Source organism: Lynx canadensis, chromosome C1 (genome assembly GCF_007474595.2).
Source record: "Lynx canadensis isolate LIC74 chromosome C1, mLynCan4.pri.v2, whole genome shotgun sequence".
Taxonomy (NCBI): Eukaryota; Metazoa; Chordata; class Mammalia; order Carnivora; family Felidae; genus Lynx; species Lynx canadensis.
In genome coordinates this window covers 36168008-36187883 of record NC_044310.1, presented here as the reverse complement: position 1 = coordinate 36187883, position 19876 = coordinate 36168008, and the positions used below count along the sequence as shown (strand labels likewise).

The 19876-nt window shown below is 40.5% G+C and overlaps 1 protein-coding gene across 1 annotated transcript in view; it reads left to right on the top strand.

Moving 5' to 3' along the window:
- The window catches only part of LOC115519995 (phosphatidylinositol 3-kinase regulatory subunit gamma), a 129676-nt gene extending 109800 nt beyond the window's left edge, over positions 1 to 19876 (top strand). The window contains exons 6-10 of the mRNA XM_030323931.1: positions 3674 to 3816; positions 6254 to 6430; positions 9372 to 9446; positions 9869 to 10039; positions 16412 to 19876. Of these exons, the coding sequence (XP_030179791.1) occupies positions 3674 to 3816; positions 6254 to 6430; positions 9372 to 9446; positions 9869 to 10039; positions 16412 to 16610 (765 nt within the window). The 3' untranslated portion in view covers positions 16611 to 19876. The remainder of the gene's footprint in view (positions 1 to 3673; positions 3817 to 6253; positions 6431 to 9371; positions 9447 to 9868; positions 10040 to 16411) is intronic.

The window sequence follows — 19876 nt, the reverse complement described above, 5'->3', positions numbered from 1 at the left end:
CCAACCATGCTATCCTCTTTGCTGTTCTTCGAATATACTAGACCTGCTTCCTACCTTTGAGTGTTTTACTGGCCACTTCCTTGCCTGAAACACTCCCCCACTGCACCGCCTGCCCAGATAGTCAGCTGGCTAACCCCCTCCCCTCCTTCAAGTCTTTGCTCAAAGGTTGTCATCTCAACAAGGTGTGCACATGAGCTGGGGAACAGCAGAGAAAGAGGGAGAGAATCTCAAGCAGGTGCCATACTGTCAGCTCAGAGCCTGATGTGGGGCTTGATCTTACCAACTGTGAGGATCATGACCTGAGCTGAAATCAAGAGTCAGATGCTTAAGTGACTGAGTCACCCAGGTGCCCCTAGAACTGCATTTCCACTTTCTTGTCATGACTGGAGGAAGCAAAGAAGGCTCCACATGTTGTCCGCATGCTCAGTAATACTGGGGATTTAACCACAGAGTATGAGTTCTGAGCAGCTGGTGTGAGACTGCATTCTGGACTTGGAATCCTTGGTTGGGGAGCTGGGTATGGGAGTAGATGGAGGAAACTGCAAAAACCACTAAGTTGAAGCTAGGAGAGGGCTAAATCTGGGTGTGCGAGAACTGAGAGAAAGACGTAAGATGGCTGAGCAGAGAAGAGCCATGAGGTTTAAGGCTTTGGGAGGTGGAGGAAGAGGAAGATCCAGTGATTATTAGCAGTACAGGAGATGTGCTGGGACAGTGAGGATAGGGAGTGTTAAAGGGAAGTTAAAGAATTGATCTCCTCTGTTTATAAATGTTTCAATATTTATAAGTGTTATAGACTGCCTAAGGTTTCTGTGAAACCTTAGATAAAATTTGGATTGCTTTGTTGGAAGTGAATTCTTCCCAGAGAATGGGAAGAGTTGGTGCATCCTGAGTCATAGTTGGCACAGGATGAGAATAGATTGCATGTGGGGATATTTGACATCTGGATTACATATAATTAGGAGGAATTGATAGGATTTAGGGATGGATTGGGATAGGGGACAGGAATTGGGCAATGAGATCATTGATAACCTTGGAAAGACAGTCTCTGTGGAATGGTAGGTACAGAAGCCGGAAAAGAGTGAGTTGGAGTGAGAATGAGAGATGAGGAAAGAGAGACAGCCTATATAGATAGTTTGTTCAAGGAACTTAATTGACTGGAAGAGAATTTAGGGTTAAGGGATTATTTTTTCAAAGTGGTGTTATTAGAACCTGTTTGTGTGCTGATGAGAAGGAACCATAAGAAGGGCTGGAGAGGAGAAAGGAGAGAAGGGGTGTAGATATAGGTAGATTTACAGTTTTTTTGTGGTAGGTATTGTGACATTGTTTATGGGGCAGCTGCTGCTTCGGCAATGCTATAAATATTTTCCCTTTGCTGCTTTACCTACCAACACAAACACCAGTTATAGTAAAGTCTGAATTATTAGTGTCTTCTTTAAGGATATAGGGCCAGGGCTTCATAGGTAATTTTTGATCTTGCAAGGGAGCCAAGACCCTCCACTGTAATTTGAGAGTTGCAGAATTTGTAGCTAGATATTTAGATATGGGCATTCCAATAAGTATACAGCACTATTTGAGATATGTATAACTTCAAGCATATGGAACATCATAAGGTTCTTGTAGCCTCCATGAAGCCTCTGTAAAGAAGTAATTCACCCTGATTTGATTGTCTCTGCCATGACATGGAACAAAACCTTATCAGAGTTCGGAAATCTGTTTCACCTGTGTGTTCTGAAACCTGGAGGGCAGGCTTCATGTTTTATTAATCTCTTTACCACCAGACTGTACTTTCTGTATAGTGGATTCTCGGTAATCATTTGTTAAAATTAATCAATGCTGGATAGTTTTGAGGAATTATCCCATAAACACCAAACTTTAAAAACTGTAAATATTCAGGATAGCAATTTTCTAGACCTTTAAAATATTTCTTGACTTTCTAATATAAATTGTACAAAATTTTAACCCTCTGAAGATTTGGGGGAATCTGAGTTCAGATGCTGAAGTCTAAAAAAAACCTCAGAGCTCATCAAAATGTATAGGACTACTTATCCTAGTGCTAAATGGCTTAGCCTACTGGGCATTTGTTTGTGAAGTTTTTAGTTTTTCATCTTATTCTGCATATAATTTTATTTTTTTTTAAGTTTATTTATTTTGAGAGAGAGAGAGAGAGAGCAAACCAGCAGGGGAGGGGCAGAGAGAGGGGGACAGAAGATCTGAAACAGGCTGTGCGCTGACAGTAGAGTGCCTGATGTAGGGCTCGAACTCCCACACCTTGGGATCATGACCTGAGCCAAAGTCAGATGTTTAACCTACTGAGCCACCCAGATGCTCCTCTGCATCTGACTTAGCTGCTATTCTTCCCCCTTTCATTTTCTGCTTTTCCTTTTCTTTTTAAAGATTTTTTGGGGAGCGTCTGGGTGGCTCAGTCGGTTAAGTGTCCGACTTTGGATCAGGTCATGATCTCACAGTTCGTGGGTTTGAACCCTGTGTTGGGCTCTGTGCTGGCAGTGTGGGGCCTGGAAGTTGCTTCAGATTTGTCTCCCTCTCTCTCTGCCCCTCCCCGACTCATGCTCTGTCTCTGTCTCTCTCAAGAATAAACATTAAAAAAAAATTTAAGATTTTTTTTATTGTTAAGTAATTTGTATGCCCAATGTGGGGCTCAAATGTATAACGCTGAGGTTAAGCGTCTGATGCTCTACTGATTGAACCATCCAGGCACCCCTCATTTTCTGCTTCTGAGATTAATCTACTGATGAATCTGTTTAGAAAAACTACATGTTTTAGAAATGATAATAAGAATAAATAGACTCTATAGGACTTTTCTGGGAATAAGGCTTTGTACGTTGGTGTATGGACTCCTCCACTGTATCCATTCACTTCTTCAGCGCCTTTTGGGGGTCAGCACTACAATAAGTGCAAAAACATAATTTTATCTTTGTCTTCAAAGTGTTCAGGGCACTTGGGTGGCTCAGTCGGTTAAGCATTGGACTCTTGATTTCAACTCAGGTCATGATCTCACGGTTTGTGAGATTGAGCCTCTTGTTGGGCTCTGCTGTGACAGCATGGAGCCTCTTTGGGATTCTCTCTCTTCCTCTCTTCCGCTTGTGCACACATGTTTTCTCTATATATCAAAATAAACAAACATTAAAAAAATATCTGAAAGTGTTTAGGGTTAATCTAAGCAACTCGGGCCTTTTTGTGGATCTCAGCTATATTTCTTTTTTTTTTTTTTTTTTTTAAATTTTTTTTTTCAACGTTTATTTTTATTTTTGGGACAGAGAGAGACAGAGCATGAATGGGGGAGGGGCAGAGAGAGAGGGAGACACAGAATCGGAAACAGGCTCCAGGCTCTGAGCCATCAGCCCAGAGCCCGACGCGGGGCTCGAACTCACAGACCGCGAGATCATGACCTGGCTGAAGTCGGACGCTTAACCGACTGCGCCACCCAGGCGCCCCCTCAGCTATATTTCAAGTAATAGTTTTTTTCTTCTATTTTAGGGTTTGAGTGATGTATTTTGCATATAAGTATTAAGGGTGGGAGTTAAGTAAGAGTTGTTTTAGCCATCTTTCATTTTCTATGGAATTGTAATTAGAATTACAAGACTTAAGACCAAGGTTACCAGAAAAAAAAAAAAAAAAAGATATAGTGTATGTCTTTTCTTTTTCTCCTTTGTAGGAAATACAGATGAAAAGGACTGCAATAGAAGCTTTTAATGAAACAATTAAAATATTTGAAGAGCAGTGTCACACACAAGAACAGCATAGCAAAGAATATATCGAGCGATTTCGCAGAGAGGGGAATGAAAAGGAAATTGAACGGTAAATCTAACACTTCCAAGTGCATCAATGAGAAGAGACTTCTTTTCTTCCCCAATAATCTCTGTTGTGTCTGCTTTTACCCCTGTAAACTTCACAGTCCTGCTGTATGGAACTATTTGCTGTTCCCACTAATGGCACCAAATTGAACTGCCTCTGTTCTGTGTTCCTTCTATGTCCTTCCAAATTTTTAACTCCTGCTCATCCTTTAGGATTTAGCTTACACATGACTTTTTTAAGAAAAATTTCCCTGATTTTCTAGACTGGTTTAGGAGCTTTTTGTCCCTACTCCTACAGTATCTGGTCCTGATTCCTACCGTGACTTTGCCAAATGTCACACCCACTAAACTGCAAGCTTGTTGGTGAAATAAGGATGGTGGCTTATTTTCCCTGATAGCTCCAGCATCTGTTATGGTACCTGAACGTACATGGTGATGCTCACTGAATATTTGTTGAACTGAAAATAAACAGCAGCAGTCTGAGAATAAATTGGAGGCTGAACAAGACTATGGGCAGGAAGACCAGCTTGACTCTTGCAGGTGACTGCAGTGTTTGTGGTCATCAGGTTAAATGATGGTGAGGGCCTGAACCAGAGCAATGGCAGGAAAGGAGGGGGAATTAATGGAAATACTGAGGACTTGATACCTGACTAGATATGGTAGGTGTGGGAGAAGTCAAAGATTACTCCTAGATTTCTAGGGTTCCTAGATTATTTCTTAGACTAAGGAATGGTGTTATTTACTAAAATAGAAAGTACGTGAGGAAAGTTCAGGGTTGGAACCAATGAATTTGAAGTTCCTGTGAGAAACCAAAAGGAGTTGTCTGAGAAGCAGGCAGCTGGTTATTTGGTTTTGGAACTCAAGGTACAGAAAGGATTTGGGAGGCATAAGTGTGTAGGTTATACTAAGGTTATATGTGTAAAGTTATACTAAGAATGAGATTACACAGAGAGTGTGCAGCATGAGAAATATTGGGTCTGGCAACTAAAAGGATATTGGAAGCCTTTATCATAGCAAATTTAGTGGAATATTGGGAGACCGAGCCAAGTAACAGTGGGATGAGGAATGAAAAAGTGGATAGTAGATAAAAATGAATCATTTGCAAGGGAAAGACATAATTACTTCTCATACTAGTATCAAAGTGTCAGGGAATTTCTGTGTGCATAAGAATAGGGCTAAGTGCTGTTGAGGCAGGATAGCTTAATGGTTAAAACCATTAAAACCATGGGCTTGGATTCTGTATTGACCACATGCTAGTTGTGTAACCTTGGGTAAGTTACTTAATTCTCTAAGCCCATTTCCTCCTCCGTAAACTGGATAATATCTTTTTGAAATGCATTGAGAATCAAGTGATAGACACATACATGTATACTTATGTTGCAGAAAGGCGTGTGTGTATGTATGTTGGCATATGATATCAATAAATGGCATTATTATTAAGATGAAGAAATAGAAAAGAACTTGTGGTTCAGTTGCAAAGGGAGGTAAAGTATCTGATGAAGAAGTTTTAACATGAATATAAAACCATGTATTATATTAAGTGACAAATGAGTGACACAGACAATTGTCTTCAGAGCACAGCAAAACTTTGTGTGCTAGAAAAGCTTAGGGCCATTATCTGCTGAGTGCTTACCAGGATGTACCAGGCACTGTTTAGTCCTTTTAGATGTATTACTACATTTAATTCACATAATAATTTAGTGAAGTAGGTACTATTGTAGGGCCCATTTAAACAAATGAGGAGATAAAGGCACAAAGAGGTTAGGTAACTTGCCCATAGCCACACAAGTGGCAGGGCAGAGATTCAAACTTAGGCAGCCTGACTCCAAAGCTGTTGCTCTTAACTGTTATATTGTGCTACCTCTTGAATATCATACATAGAGCTTTACTTGTTTAGTCATGGCTGGATCCAGGGCCCAAACAAGGTCATCAGTATTCTCTCTTATACCCTGTATTTTGCCTTAGGTTTTCTCTGTGTTGGCTTCATCCTTAGGCAGGCTTTCCCTATGAGGTTGGTGGTATAGCTGCTGGGAGTCCTAGAATCACATATTTATAACTTAGCAATTGAGTGGAAAGAGAGAATCTCTGTTTATAATAGTTCTAGCAAAAGTCCTAGAATTGACTCTCATTGGGTCAATTCGGGTATTATTCTCATTCCTGAACTAGTCACTGTGGTCTGAGTGTGGCGATAGGGTGTAATGGTGGAATACTTTTATTGGCCAGGCTGGGTTTTGTGAATATTCATCATGACTCTGAGATAGGGGCAGGGAGCCCTTACCTACAGGGAACATCAAGGTGCCATTACCAAGAGCGAGAATGGATATGGACCAGGCAAAAACAACAAATATCCACCACACCTAAGATACTAGGACTATGCTCATACTATAGAATGCTTCTGTTTGGTTCCTGGTTTAGCCTTAATATGTCAAATGTTTTCACAGAATTATGATGAATTATGACAAATTGAAATCACGTCTGGGTGAGATTCATGATAGCAAAATGCGTCTAGAGCAAGATTTGAAGAAACAAGCTTTGGACAACCGAGAAATAGATAAAAAAATGAACAGTATCAAACCTGATCTGATCCAGCTGCGCAAGATCCGAGATCAGCACCTTGTGTGAGTAATCTGAGCCCGTATGGGAGAAAACCCCAGCCCCACATTACTGCTGGCACTAGACATGTTAGAGGTAGAAGAGATTTGTAATTAAGAAACCAGCCAGTGAGATTATAAGAATTTAGGAAAGCAATCCTGGTTAGTAGTTGGCAATACCAGAGTTTACCCAAAGGCAGCGTGTGGGGCAAATCAGAATGTAGCATTCTAGACTCCAGTCCGTACGAATGGAAATTTCAGAGGGTGGGTGTGGTGTGGGCAGTGTGGTGTAGCTTAAAAAGTACAGGTTAATGTTTGCCTATATGTGGGGAAATAATGTTTGCCTATAATGGGGCTTAGGGTGGAAAGCCACCACCATGGGGTGAAAACTCCCGAGGTTAGCTAGCGAGATACTGTAAATGGGATCATGAGTGAAATTACTTTCCGTCTGACGCCAGAATACTATTGTACTTTAATCACAAACTCCATTTGCCCCTCAGACCCTTTGCTTCTTGCACACACAAGTTTACGATTACTGACTGACTGTTTTCTCCATGGCCATGTGTGTAAGATCTTGTTTTCTTCATGTTCACCACATGGGTAATATCTTGTGAGCCCAATAAATACGGAGATGAAGTCCCTGTTTGGGGCTCTTGTCTTCTCCTGGACATTAGCCTTCCTCCTATTCAATTCTGTGTCCACTCTCTTGCACAAGAGAGAACTCCAGACTCATAATCTGTGACACCTACATACAAAAACCAGAATCTTTGATTACATAGAACCACAGAAATAGAAACTACCCCTCATAGGCATAGACAAGGACACTAATAGTGGGGGCCTACAAATAAGTATATAGGACAGTCTATTAAAGGGTTTTTATATTTAAGAAATGAAACTCTGTAGTCAAGTAATAGAAATGTGCTGATGGCAGACATGCAAGATAATTTGACCTAAGGATTTAAATAGTTAAAACCCAACTATTTAATATTATGGAAAACTATATGGTTTAGTTAGATATAGGGACATTATTTAAATATAGATTGAAAGATATATCATCAGAACAAGGTGTTAGATTTTTAGAACAAATGACTTTTATAGAAGGAAAGAATCCACGAAAAAGGAAAATAGATTAGGTTTTGTTCTAGGTAATGAATGTTATGAAATATGTTTATGGGTGACTTTCAAGCATGTAACATAACTTTATTCAAACTCATGGCAGAAGACAGAGTAAAAACCTCTGACTGGGTTTTCTGTAGGCTTCAGGGTTTCTTTGTGTGAGAAAGAGAGTGGGGAGAAAATAAAAGCTTAGAGGTTGGAGCAGTAGCTGTTGAGTTTCAGTAGAGTAAAATTTAAGGTGATAAGTTTTGAGGGCAAACAATTACAACTATGCTGTGCTGAATAGTTTTTAGTAACTCCTCTTTAGGGATCATTTCAGTTTGCTATTGTGGCCAAAAAAAAAAAAAAAAAAGTCCAGCAAGTACACCTAGCATACAGAAGAACTTTGGAAAGAAGGCAAGGAAGTACCCTAGTCTAAAATTAGGGTGTGTCTGCTCTTGGAAAGCTTATGTGGTTCTGGTCACATAGTGAAACTGAAGAAAGGCCCAAGAAGAAGACTTATGCCATGGACCAATGGAATGAATGGAAGCCCTTGTTTTCTCTGGAAAGTGATAAGATTAAGAAATATACCATCCCTTGGGGCGCCTGGGTGGCGCAGTCGGTTAAGCGTCCGACTTCAGCTCAGGTCACGATCTTGCGATCCGTGAGTTCGAGCCCCGCGTCGGGCTCTGGGCTGATGGCTCAGAGCCTGGAGCCTGCTTCCGATTCTGTGTCTCCCTCTCTCTCTGCCCCTCCCCCATTCATGCTCGGTCTCTGTCTCAAAAATAAAAAAAATAAACGTTAAAAAAAAAAAGAAATATACCATCCCAAGAGGCATGAATAAGTATGGCAAACTAAACCTTGAAAGCTCCTTTAACAAATAATGTAGGCTAAATATAAAAGAGAGCTCACATCATGTGTGATAAATCATCACCTGGTGGTAAAGACACATAGGGTGTTTAGGGAGGTATTTGTTGAATATCTACTAGGTGCTGGCACTGTTTTCAGCAGTGGGGACATGAACAACAGGACAGACTCCTTTCTTTAAAGCAGCTTACATTTTAGTGGGGAAGACAAACATAAGTGAAAATACAAAATAATGTCAGGAAAGTGCTATGAAGGTGATAAGGTAAAGTATAGAGAATAGCAAGAGGATAGCATTCATTGGGATGATTAGGGCAGTCCTCCCAGAGAGGTGATGTTTATGATGAGACCTGAGTGATCAGGAGCCTGGTTGGAGGATGGTGATGAAAGAGTTTTTATACTCAAGTTTTAGACCAGTGGCCATGTCAAAAGAACTAAATGTTATGGTTTATGTTGTTTTGCATCTAAAGTGTTGGTTTGGTATATTTAAAAATACTATGATTTGCCTAGTGATAAAGTAAATTTGTATTAATTACTCAGATTGTCACCATGAATTTCTTGTGGCTTGCTTAGGTGCAAATAGTAGGCCTTGAAATTGTTTTGGAATGTTTAACTCAATATAGTAGGCCATCCAGGACTTCAGTCTTCTGGCTTAGTGGAGATTGCTAATGTGACACCATGCTCATGTAACTAATGATTTCAGAAACACATGTCACTCTCTGTTTGAGTGCAAGTGTATGTGTGCTTATGGTGGTACAACCTTCTAGAACAGGAAAATTGAAAAATGAGGTAAGTGCCTAATTTCAGGTACCTCCCTGTGTTTCTGCTTTTTTGCAGAAAGTTGAAGGAAAAGTTAAGGAGAAACTAGTTTAAGGAAATCTCTGGCCATTCTTAGTGGGAATGGGTTAAAATAAAAGGTTCCTGGACTCTGGAAATTTGGTTGGCTTGGACATGTCTACTTTGGGCAGAGTTGGCACAGATACTGACACTGGTGTCTTCCCTCTGGCAGATGGCTCAATCACAAAGGAGTCAGACAGAAACGCCTAAATGCCTGGCTGGGAATCAAGAATGAAGATGCTGATGAGTAAGTTATTTACCTTTCTGTCAGAGGGTTTTGTTCCCAATATAAGACATGAGCCCTCTTCATACATGCTAAATGTTGGTTCTCATTGTCACTTGAGGACATTGAATCAAGAACTTTGCACCTCTTGAATTGAATTACTTGAAGAGTACTTAAGGTCAGAGACCTGCTGAGCCACATGAAACCTAGGTGCATAAGCACTGCACATTCAGACATTCATGTGTCAGCTGATTGGATGAGACATGTGATTTTTGTGCTTTCTGCACCATAGCAAACAATGAAGTTGTTAAAAACCATATAAGTAATTATTGTTTCACTTTGTCATTTTGTGGTTAAAGATTTAGAAGAGTGTCTTATTCATGAGTTTGCTTTTAGATATAAAGTAACCTGATTGTTAGAATAACATTTTAACATTTAATTTTTAGGACCTATTTTATCAATGAGGAAGATGAAAACCTGCCCCATTATGATGAGAAAACCTGGTTTGTTGAGGATATCAATCGAGTACAAGCAGAGGACTTGCTTTATGGGAAACCTGATGGTGCATTCTTAATTCGTGAGAGTAGCAAGAAAGGATGTTATGCTTGCTCTGTGGTGTAAGTCTTCTCTGGGGGGTTAACCTTTTGAAAACTTTTGCATTGATTAATAGAAACTCAGCCCCTCATCAAATTCAGTTAAAATTATTTCAAGTACAGTAATGAGGACCCATGGCTTAGACCATTAATATTTGTACAAGGAAAACAGTTTGTTGCTTTAGGAGAAATGATATCTGAAATTCTTTAGGGGATTTTAATTTTTTTTAAAAATTAAAAAAAATTTTTTTAATGTTTATTCATTTTTGAGAGAGGGAGAGAGAATGAGTGGGGGAGGGGTAGACAGAGAGAGGGAGACACAGCATCTGAAGCAGGCTCCAGGCTCCAAGCTGTCAGCATAGAGTCCCATGCTGCGGAGCTCCAACTCACAAACCATGAGATCATAACCTGAGTTGGAGCTTAACCAACTGAGCCACCCAGGCACGCCTGGGGGGAATTTAATTTAAATGGTAAGTAGATTAGGCCCTGCAATGTTACTACTGGATTTCAGGTATTTGTGAAAAGTAATGTGAGTTCTTCAATTGAAAAGATCACATAATTCTTTAGTAGTCTCCTCATGTCTAATTTGGGCTTCAGTGTCAGTTTAAGTAAGGCTTGATTAAGAACTGTTTTTACTTCAGAAGAAAAACTATATAAATTTTATACTTAAATAGTATTCTGTTGGGGTACTGATAGAAAATATTGGGTATTTTCCATAAGATGATTTTATGACTTTGTTTGGAAAAGTCTATTCTATTAGTTTCCTTTTTGAAAACAGTTTTTAATGTTTATGAGAGAGACAGAATGAGAGTAGGGGAGGGGCAGAGAGAGAGGGAGACACAGAATCCAGTGCAGGCTCCAGGCTCTGAGCTATCAGCAGAGCCCAATGTGGGGCTCGAACTCCCAAACCGTGAGATCATGACCTGAGCTGAAGTCGGACGCTTGATTTCCAGTTTCTTTGCATTGTGGTTAGAAATCATATTATGTGAGATTTCAACATATCTCTCAACGTTTGAGACGTATTAACGTTTTAAACGTATTGAGACTCGTGGCCTAACCTCTGGTCTATCCTGGATGATGTTTCACGTGCACTTGAGAAGAATGTGTATTCTGCAGTTGTTAGGTGTAGTGTTCTGGATAGGTCAGTGAGGTCTAGTTGTTTTATAGTATTGTTCAAGCCTTCTGCTTCCTTTTTGATCTAGATCTATCCCTAATCAAATTTTTTATCCCAAATGGCAATAAGGATCAGAGTTGAATCCCTAACCTACGAATACAGGCATTGCTGGCTGCAGGTCTTCAGCCTGAGAAGGCTGTAGAGTTAAGCAATTTCTTCTTAAGCTTCTTTATGATGTCATTAACAAATTAAAATGGAAAAACGAGTGAGTTCCATTTGTGACTTCCTACTACATAATCATGTGAATTTTGTTATGAGAATCTCCTAAAAAACTACTTAAGCAAATGTTCTAGGTATATTGGGAGATTACTGTAGGCAGAATGGCTGGTAAACAAGTGGAAGTCTTTGTGTTGCCAGACTTTTGCTTACAGCCATCCTCAGCATGAACGCCAGCATGATATTTGACTGCAGGTCGTTTTCATAAGCAAGGGAGATCTACATTGCTGTGGACCTCAATGTGGTCAAGTCTGAGGCTAAAGGAAGGAGAAAAAGTACACCTTCGCAAGAGACTCAACCTAACCATAGGTTAGGTCACGAGTCTCAGAGTATGTTTAAAACGTTAATACGTCTCAAACATTGTGAGGTATGTTGAAATATCACAAAATATGATTTCTAACCACAATGCAAAGAAACTGGAAATCAAAAACAGAAATTTGGGAAATCCTCAAATGTCCGACTTCGGCTCAAGTCATGATCTTGCAGTTTGTGGGTTCAAGCCCCGTGTTGGGCTCTGTGCTGACAGCTCAGAGCCTGGAGCCTGCTTAGGATTCTGTGTCTCCCTCTCTCCCTCTGCTCTTCCCATGCTTGTGCTCTCTCTCTCTCAAAAATAAACAAACATTAAAAAAAATTCAACAAAATATATACTGCATTAATAGGATAATGGACAAAAATTACATGATTATTTCAGTAGACTCACAAAAAGCATTTGACAAAATCTAGTGCTCTTTCAAGTTAAAAAAGCACTGAACAAACTAGGAATAGGAGGGTACTTCCTCAACCTGATAAAGGGTATCTATGAAAAACCCAGAGCTAATATACTTAATGGTGAAAGACAATCCTTTCCCCTAAGGTCGGGAAGAAGACAAAGATATCCACTCTCACCACTTCTAATTATCATTGTATACAAGGTTCTAGTTAGGGTAATTGGGCAAGAAAAATAAAAATAAAAAGCATCCAGTTTGGTAAAGAAAATATAAACTATTAGAGCTAAAGTTTGGCAGGGTTGCAGGTTAAAAGAGCAGGATTCTAAATACCAGTAATAAACAATCTGAAAACAAAATGAAGAAGGCATGTAATATCATTTGTAATATTATCAAAAATACCTAGGATTAAAACTATAAAATGTTATTAAAAGACTTAATATTGTTAAGATGGAAATAACTTCCTAAATTGATCTACATGTTCAATGTAATCCCTATCAAAAATCCCAGGGGCATCTGGGTGGCTCAGTTGGTTGAGCATCTGACTCTTGATTTTGGCTCAGGTCATGATCTCACAGTTCACAAAATCGAGCCCTGCATTGGGTTCTGTGTTGATAGCATGGAGCCTGCTTAGGATTCTCTCTTCCTCTCTCTCTCTGCCCCTCCCCTGCTTGTGCACATGCGTGTGCTCTCTCCCTCAAAATAAACTTAAAAAATTAAAAAATCCTAGCTGGATTTTTGCAGAAATTGACAAAATGTCATGAGAGAGCAAGGGATCTAGCACAGCCAAAATGGTCTTTGAAAGAATAGAAAAAAGTTGAAATCCTGATTTCAAAACTCAACAAAGGTTTAGTAATAAAAATCCTGAGGTGCTAACAAGGATACAGATGTAGATCAATGAATAGAATTGAGAAACAAGAAATAAACTCTTACATTCATGGTCAGTTGGTTTTCAGTAAGGGTCTCAGGACAATTCAATGTGTAGAAAATAGTCATTTCTAACACATGGAGCTGGAACAATGGGAGAGCCATGCAAAAGAATAAAGTTGGACCCTTGCCTCACACCATATATAAAAAATAACTCAGTGGGGTACCTGAGTGACTCTCAGTTGGTTAAGCGGCTGACTTCAGCTCCAGTCACGATCTCATGGTTCGTGGGTTTGAGCCCCACATTAGGCTCTGTGCTGACAGCTCAGAGCCTGGAGCCTGCCTTATATTCTGTGTCTCCCTCTCTCTCTCTGCCCTTCCCCCCCTTGTGGTCTCTCTCAAAAATAAATAAACATTAAAAAATAATAAAAATAGGGGCGCCTGGGTGGCGCAGTCGGTTAAGCGTCCGACTTCAGCCAGGTCACGATCTCGCGGTCCGTGAGTTCGAGCCCCGCGTCGGGCTCTGGGCTGATGGCTCAGAGCCTGGAGCCTGTTTCCGATTCTGTGTCTCCCTCTCTCTCTGCCCCTCCCCGTTCATGCTCTGTCTCTCTCTGTCCCAAAAATAAATAAACGTTGAAAAAAAAATTAAAAAATAATAAAAATAAATAAAATGGATTACAGACTTAAATGTAAGAGCTAAAGGTACAGAATACTTGGAAAACATAGGCATAAATCCTTGTGACTTTGGATTAGACAATGGTTTCTTACAAACCAAAAGCACAAACAACAAAAGAAGAAATAAATAGGGGCACCTGGGTGGCTCAGTTGGTTAGGCATCCGATTTCGTCTCAGGTCATGATTTCGTGTTTTGTGGGTTTGGCCCTGCGTCAGCCTCTGTGCAGACAGCTCAGAGCCTGGAGCCTGCTTCAGATTCTGGGTCTCCCTCTCTCTCTGCCCCTCCCCTGTTTGTACTGTCTCTCTCAAAAATGAATAAACCTTTAAAAAAATAAATAAAAAAAGAAGAAATAAATTCGATTTCACCATAACTAAACACTTCTTTATTCTTTTTAATGTTTTATTTTTGAAAGAGAGCAAACATGAGCAGGGGAGGGGCAGAGAGAGAAGGGGACAGAGGATCTCAAGTGGGCTCTGCACTGACAGCAGAGAGCCCAATGCAGAGCTTGAGGTCAGACACTCAACTGAATGAGCCACCCAGGCACCCCTAAAAACTTTTTATATCAAAGGGCACTATCAAAGTGAAAAAACCCACAGAATGGGAGAAAATATTTGTAAATCATATATCTGTGAAGCAACTAATGTCTAAATCATAACTCTTAACAGGAAAAAAACAAATGTTCCAATTTAAAAATGGGTGATTTGGATAGACATTTAAACAAAATGTCACGTACAATTAACATACAATGTTATTAGTTTCAGGTGTATTATATAGTCCAACAATTGTATACATTTTTCAAAATTCACCAAGATAAGTGTACTCTTAATCTTCTTCATGTATTTCACCCATCCCCCTACCCACCTTACCTCTGGTAACCACCAGTTCTCTGTACTTAAGGGTCTGGGTTTTTTTTTTTAATCTTTTTCCTTTGTTCATTTGTTTTGTTTCTTAAATTCCATATATGAGTGAAATCATATATAGTATTTGTCTTACTCTGATTTCACTTCGAATCATACCTTCCAGGTCATCCATGTTTTTGCAGATGGTAAGATCTCGTTCTTTAATGGCTAATATTCCATTTTGTATGTATGTGTATGTATCTCCCATATCTTCTTCATTCATATATCGATGGACTTGGGTTGCTTCCATATCTTGGCTATTGTAAATAATGCTGCAGTAAGCCTGTCTTTTTAAACAGCAAAGGAAATCATCAACAGAACAAAAAGGCAACCTACTGAATGGGAGAAGACATTTGCAAATGACATATCTGATAAGGGGTTAATATCCAAAATATATAAAGAATTTATACAATTCAACACAAAAAAAAACCCAAATAATGCAATTAAAAATGGGCAGGGAACATGAATAGACATTTTTGCAAAGAAGAAATATAGATGGCCAACAGACACATGAAAAGGCAGTTAACATCACTCATCATCAGGGAAATGCAAATTAAAGCCCCAATGAGCTATCACTTTACACTTGTCAGAATGGCTAAAATAAAAAATTCAAGAATCAGCAAGTGTTGGTGAAGACATGGAGAAAAAGGAACCCTTATACATTGTTGGTGGGAATGCAAATTCATACAGCTACTCTGGAAAACAGTATGGCAGTGGTTCCTCAAAAATAGAACTACCATATGATCCAGTAATTCCACTACTGGGTACTTATCCAAAGGAAATGGATAGACATTCCTGTAAAGAAGATATATAAATGGTCAATAAGTCTATGAAAAGATGCTTCACATCATTAGTCCTTAGGGAAGTGCAAATCAGAACCACAATGAGATTATACTAGATTATACTAGATTATACTAGAATGATTATAATAAAAAGGATGGACAATAACAAGTGTTGACAAGGATGCAAAGCAATTGGAACCCTCATACACTGCTGGCAGGAATATGAAATGGTGTAACCACTTTGGAAAACAGTTTGGCAGTTTCTCAAAAAGTTAAAAAGAGATACCATATGACTCAGCAGTTCCACCCCTAGCTCTATATCCTAGCTCTGTATCCAAGAGAACTAAAAACATAATCCATACAAAAACTTGGCAAATGTTTGAGCTACATTATTCAGAATAGTAAAAAATAGAAACAATCCACTTGTCCCATTAGTCGATGAATGGATAAATAAAATGTGGTATATCCAGACAGAATATTATGCGGCCACAAGATGAAGTAACTGATGCAGGCTACAACATGGACGAACTTCGAAAATGTGCTAAGTGTGAAAGAAACCAGATACAGAAGGTTGTACAATATTGTGTGTTCTATTTATGTGAAATTCCAGAATAGGCAAATCCATATAGAGACAGAAAGTAGGTTAGTGTTTGTTAGGGTCCAGGGGGAGGAGGGATACAGTGTGACTGCTAACGAGTACATGGTTTCTTTTAGGGTAGTGACAATATTCTGGAAATTTTTCCACAACCTTGTGAATATTCTAAAAAATCACTGATTTGTATACTTAAAAAAAAAAAAGGTTCTCTTTCCAGTGCAATCTTGCCTCACGAAGATTCACAGCTTAGTGATTATATGCCACCATCCATTTTCCTTCTGCCATGTCTTGGTGGGAGGTGAAAGGTGCCTCTGTGATAAGTCTGTAAGGGGGGTGAGGGGACACACATGGATGTGACATTTTACAAATTTACTGCTAAACCTCTTCCTTTGCAGAAAAATTGTTCAGACTTTTGGTCATTTAGGGTCTCTTTATCATCCCTGCTCTAATTCCCTGTGGTGTTTGTGTGTTGTATCTTGGCAGCGCTGATGGGGAAGTGAAGCACTGTGTGATCTACAGCACTGCTCGGGGCTATGGCTTCGCAGAGCCCTACAACCTGTACAGCTCGCTGAAGGAGCTGGTGCTCCATTACCAGCAGACGTCCCTTGTTCAGCACAACGACTCCCTCAATGTCAGGCTTGCCTACCCTGTCCATGCACAGATGCCCTCGTTCTGCAGATAAAGAGGGAGTGGGAAGAGAGGTGGCTCTCTAGCATTTTTTTCCTACAGTTTTTATTAGACTATGAGGGCATTCTTTCTACGTAGACTGCTTGTTTTGCACAAGAAGTGATCCTGTGAATGTGGAGAGGCCGAGAAGCAGCCTGCCAGGATGGGGGCGCAAGAAGCCTGAGCTTCTCTGAGACTCCGCTCTGCCGCTGCACCAACATAGGGAGCTGGAAGCAGATGTTGTTTTCTGGAAAGCCTATTTCATTGGGGTTTTTGTTTTGTTTAGCCAGGCACCCTCAGCAGAACGTATTAGGTTTGATGGGGGTGGGGGTTTATATCTGGAAATCTCCGAAGAGTCCTTGTCGTCTTGGTCTTCGACTCTGAGAATGTGGCAGGGGCATGGCTCTTTGGGGAGTTCTGTTTTGATCTGGCGGTCTCTCTTAACTTCCTCCCAAAAAGAAGTCTGTTTTGGTTCTGTGGTAGAATGGCATTTGGTGAAAAAGACAACCAAAGGAAAACGAGGAGGCTTGGGATTTCATTTAGAGAATCTTAGTCAAGGGGGTAAAAACACCTTCAACTGGAGGTACTTTATTAACTAACACAAGTTAGGCGTCAGCATCTCAGTGGCTCCTTCCTCTAAAGAAGCATTATGTTTAGAAACCAAATTGATCTCAGAATAATATTTGTTGCCAGACTAAGGTCTGATGGAAAAGACAGCACTAGTATCTGAATGCACACTTCTGTACCAAAACTTGAAAGGAAAACTAGAATTTGTTAGTTTTAGCAAACACTAAAATTGGTCAGTGCAACTCCTTCTGCCCCACCCTTGTTTCTCAGAGATGAGGAATAGTGTTCTTTTTGTGGGCATGGTGAGCTTTGAATCATAAAATGAAGTTGGTGCTTGTGTGGTGTTTCCTTAAAAGAATGATCTATTGTTTGAAACCTTTGTAACTTGTTTGTATGAGTAAAGAAAAGGTGCAATCCAGTGCTTTTAGATGGCTTGATATACCAAATAATGATATAGAACAACAGTCTTACATGTGCTTCCCCAAGTTTAAATGCCCTGCAGAAACAGTAAACATGGTTTAATTTCCCCTCATCTCCCTCTCCTTTGCTGGGTAAGGCTTAGGGGAGATCTAGGTGGCTAAGGTTGTAGCAGGAAGGGAGCCAGACTGTTGTCAGGGACCTCAATAATTCACAGACCCAGAGGCTGGGGGTCATCTACATCACCCATGTGCTTCCATACAGTGGTTTCTGAAACTTTTGCAAGGAGAGGAAATAATGGCTTGGAGTTTAGACTGTTAGTAAAAGCCATCTGGAAGTTTTTCACTTTGCCTTTTTGTGAGCCTGCCATTAAGATGATGTGCACAGACTGTCCTCATGCTTCAGTGACCCTGATTTTAGGCCAGGAATCTTCTGCTCCATGTGGTTTAAACCTTCCAGCTGAGTGAAGCTAGCGAGCAGAGTTGGAGGCAGGCATCTATTCCTACCTCCATTATGCCCCACCCCCATCAGTCCACACTCATTCAACAAATAGAGTCCAGCTGCCTCCAAGCCAGTCCTGGAACCATAATAGGTTCAGAGTGAGTCAGCTGTTTGAGTCCAAAGCTGTGCAGTCAGGCATCCTGGCTGAGCTGCAGAAGCAGCCAATATCCGGGTCTTGGTACCTAAGGCTTACCTAGGAAAGTTCTAATTTGTGGGATGAAAGAAAGAAACACTGCTTTCCCTGAGCACTTATCTTGGTGACAGGGTCTAGAATGGACCATGATGTAAAAATAGCTTACAATTTTTGGAAAGACCTCCAGAGTTACTAACGATGAGGATAGGAAGAAAAGGGCATATCTTTGGTTTTTCTTTGGTTACATAGCAGTTTCAGGATTAGGTGAGGCAGACAAATGAACCCCTCCCTCCAGTGTCCCATTCTGACTTAAGCCCTTAACGATAGCCAACTGCACATCCCTTCTCCACATTGCCAGCTTGAAATCTTGCAAGTTTTACTGAGTAGTATCAGCTTAGTTGCTGCTAGGCCTTGTACCTGGTATTGAACCTGCTTAAGCAGTTGGGTGCTCAAGATTGGGTGGAAGAAATCCCTCCTTTCTGATACTAAAATTTAGTGAGTTCCGAGTGTCTCTTCTAAAATAAAACAGGAGTAAGGATACATGCCTGTGACGTTGAACCATGTGTTGCTCCTTTTCAGGCAGACATTAAGGTTGTGTAGGGAGAGAGCTAACACCATCTAATATTTACACTTCGAATAAGGGCTGGCTTGTAGAGAAGGACTCTTCTTTTTTAGTCCTACATTCCTTCACTTTTTTCTTTCCTGTTTTTTATTCTTGAATTTGTTGCTTTGTGGGAACTAAGGCCTTAGGGATCATTTGAGAAATTGGAAAATATCTTTTCTGACTAGTTGCCACATGACTTGCTTGATCCTGAGCCAGTGGAAATGGCATAGGGGACCAGTCTACTAGCCACTTGGAGGGGTAGCATGCAGCTCTTTTACTCCATGGTCCTTCATCTGAGTGTAGCTCTGTGTCCTGTCCCATGATTTGGACCCTGGGACTCTGTCTCTTGGCATCTTAACTACAGCCTCACTGAAGCAGGGAGTAAAGAGACAAAGACCAGAGGGGCTTGTTGTTTTTCTGGCTAGGGAAGCCAGCCACCAGCATGGAAGCAGCTTGAGGCTTGCTGAACACAGGTCCTAGGCCCATCTTTTCCAGACACAGATTTCATCACAGAACAGTCCTCTTGGTCTCTTCCTGATCTTAGATGCTAAATCTTGGCCAGGCCTCAGGACTGTATAGGCTAGCTGTGTCCTTACCACTGATTTGGCCAAGGTTGAGGACTTCCTAATACCACCTTTACTCCATCTCCAAGCCTTGTTGGGACCTCCCACTTACCTTGGACCTCATGTGCTCTAAAGGCATTGATAGCCAAATGTGGTGTCTTCCTAAGTCTCCTCTTCTTGCTGCAAGGAACCAGCCCCATGGGTCCTCTTGGGCCAAGAATTGCATCTGGACAATTCTTGGTTTTTGAGGTGGTCTTTGTTGCCAGTTAAGACTCCAAAGTAGGCCTCTATAAGGCTTCTGTGGCCTCAAAGCAGAGGGTGCAGATGGAGGCCTGGCTGAGCTCTCTGCTGCCAACTGCTCATCCTTGCTGTAGCTGCAGCCACTTGTGACAAACCTTGTTTCCTTACAAATTCCAGCATGTGACTTTGGTGCCCTGTTGTTACTTGTGAAAAACTATTCTTCTACTGTCTTTGATGTAGTCAAAAACAAAAAAAAA